This window comes from Numida meleagris, unplaced genomic scaffold (assembly GCF_002078875.1).
Source record: "Numida meleagris isolate 19003 breed g44 Domestic line unplaced genomic scaffold, NumMel1.0 unplaced_Scaffold445, whole genome shotgun sequence".
Lineage (NCBI taxonomy): Eukaryota > Metazoa > Chordata > Aves > Galliformes > Numididae > Numida > Numida meleagris.
Window position 1 is genome coordinate 5,210 of NW_018364661.1, and position 1,263 is coordinate 6,472.

At 68.0% G+C, this 1,263-nt stretch overlaps 1 protein-coding gene across 1 annotated transcript in view; it reads left to right on the forward strand.

The window, feature by feature from the left end:
• The window catches only part of MRPS18B (mitochondrial ribosomal protein S18B), a 2,993-nt gene extending 2,636 nt beyond the window's left edge, over positions 1 to 357 (forward strand). Inside the window, exon 2 of the mRNA XM_021383616.1 lies at positions 37 to 357. Within this exon, the coding sequence (XP_021239291.1) occupies positions 37 to 320 (284 nt within the window). The 3' untranslated portion in view covers positions 321 to 357. The remainder of the gene's footprint in view (positions 1 to 36) is intronic.
• The last annotated feature ends 906 nt before the right edge of the window (positions 358 to 1,263 follow it).

Consider the following 1,263-nt stretch of genomic DNA (forward strand, 5'->3'; position numbering starts at 1 on the left):
CCCCCCCCTCTCCACCCCCCTCCTCCTCCTCCTCAGGGCTCCTGTGGCTCCGTGTCCCCTTCGTGCCGCCTCCGGGGGACGATTTCCTCACCCCGCACGCCGCCATCGGGAAAACTCCTCCGGGCCCGGAGCTGAGGGAAGGCCGCGCCTGGTACCCGTGGTACGAGTGGCAGCAGCCGCCCGCCGCCGCCATCGCCCGCCTCAGGCGCATCTATAAGAATTACCTCAAGGAGGAGGAGGAGAAGGAGGGCCCAGCTCCGGCCCTCAGCGAGGAGCGGAACGGGGGAATCGAGGGGCAAAAAGGGGGAATCGAAGGGTAAAAAAAAAAAAGTGGAATAAAGCGGTTTCTGTCGCTCGCGAGTGTGGTTTTTTTTGTAGGCCGCAAGATGGCGGCGGCGCCCTCAAAATGGCCGCCCCCAGGAGGAGCGGTTGGAGGGGGGATAAATCCCAGCGTGCACCGCGCTTCCGCCTGGTTGCTAAGGGGTGGGGCTTAGCGCGGCGGGTTGCTAAGGGGCGTGGCTCTGCTGGCTCTGATTGGCGCTGTGGGATTAGGGGCGGGGCTTGTTGCTAAGGGCGGTTGCTAAGGGTCGGGCCCGGGCCTGGGCCTGGGCCTGGCGACGACGGCGACAACGGCACCGACACCGGGGCCAGGCCCAGGCCCAGGCCCGGCGGCGGGGCCATGGAATTCCCGTTCGACGTCACGGCGGTGCTAGGGGAACGCTTCACCGTGGTGGACCAACACCTGCGACCCACCGGGCACCGAGGGGCCAACCACCGGTACCGGGCTGGGGCGTGAGGCCTACCCCGAGGCTCGAGGCCTGAGGCCTGGGGGGACAAGCTGGGAAACAAACCGGGGGCCCGGGGCATGCTGGGAAACGGAGGGATGCTGTCCCGGGGCATGCTGGGAAGGATGGGTGGCCGCCGTGGGGCATTGTGGGAAGGAACGGGGCTGTGGGGTGCGATGTGGGGCTGGGTGGGGCCTGGTGAGGCCTAGTGGGGCAGGGTGCCCCGGAGGATGATGGGAAGGTGTGGGGCTGTGGGGTGTGCGGTGCGGCCTAGTGAGGCCTGGGGGGGCGTGGGGGGCCCCAGAGGATGATGGGAAAGGGGGAGGGAATCTATGGGGCGCCCCAGAGGATGATGGGAAGGTGTGGGGCAGTGGGGGGAGCGTTGAGGCCTGGTGCGGCCTAGTGAGGCCTGGTGGGGGGAGGTGCCCCAGGGGATGATGGGAAGGTGTGGGGTGAATCTATGGGGTGACCCAAGAGG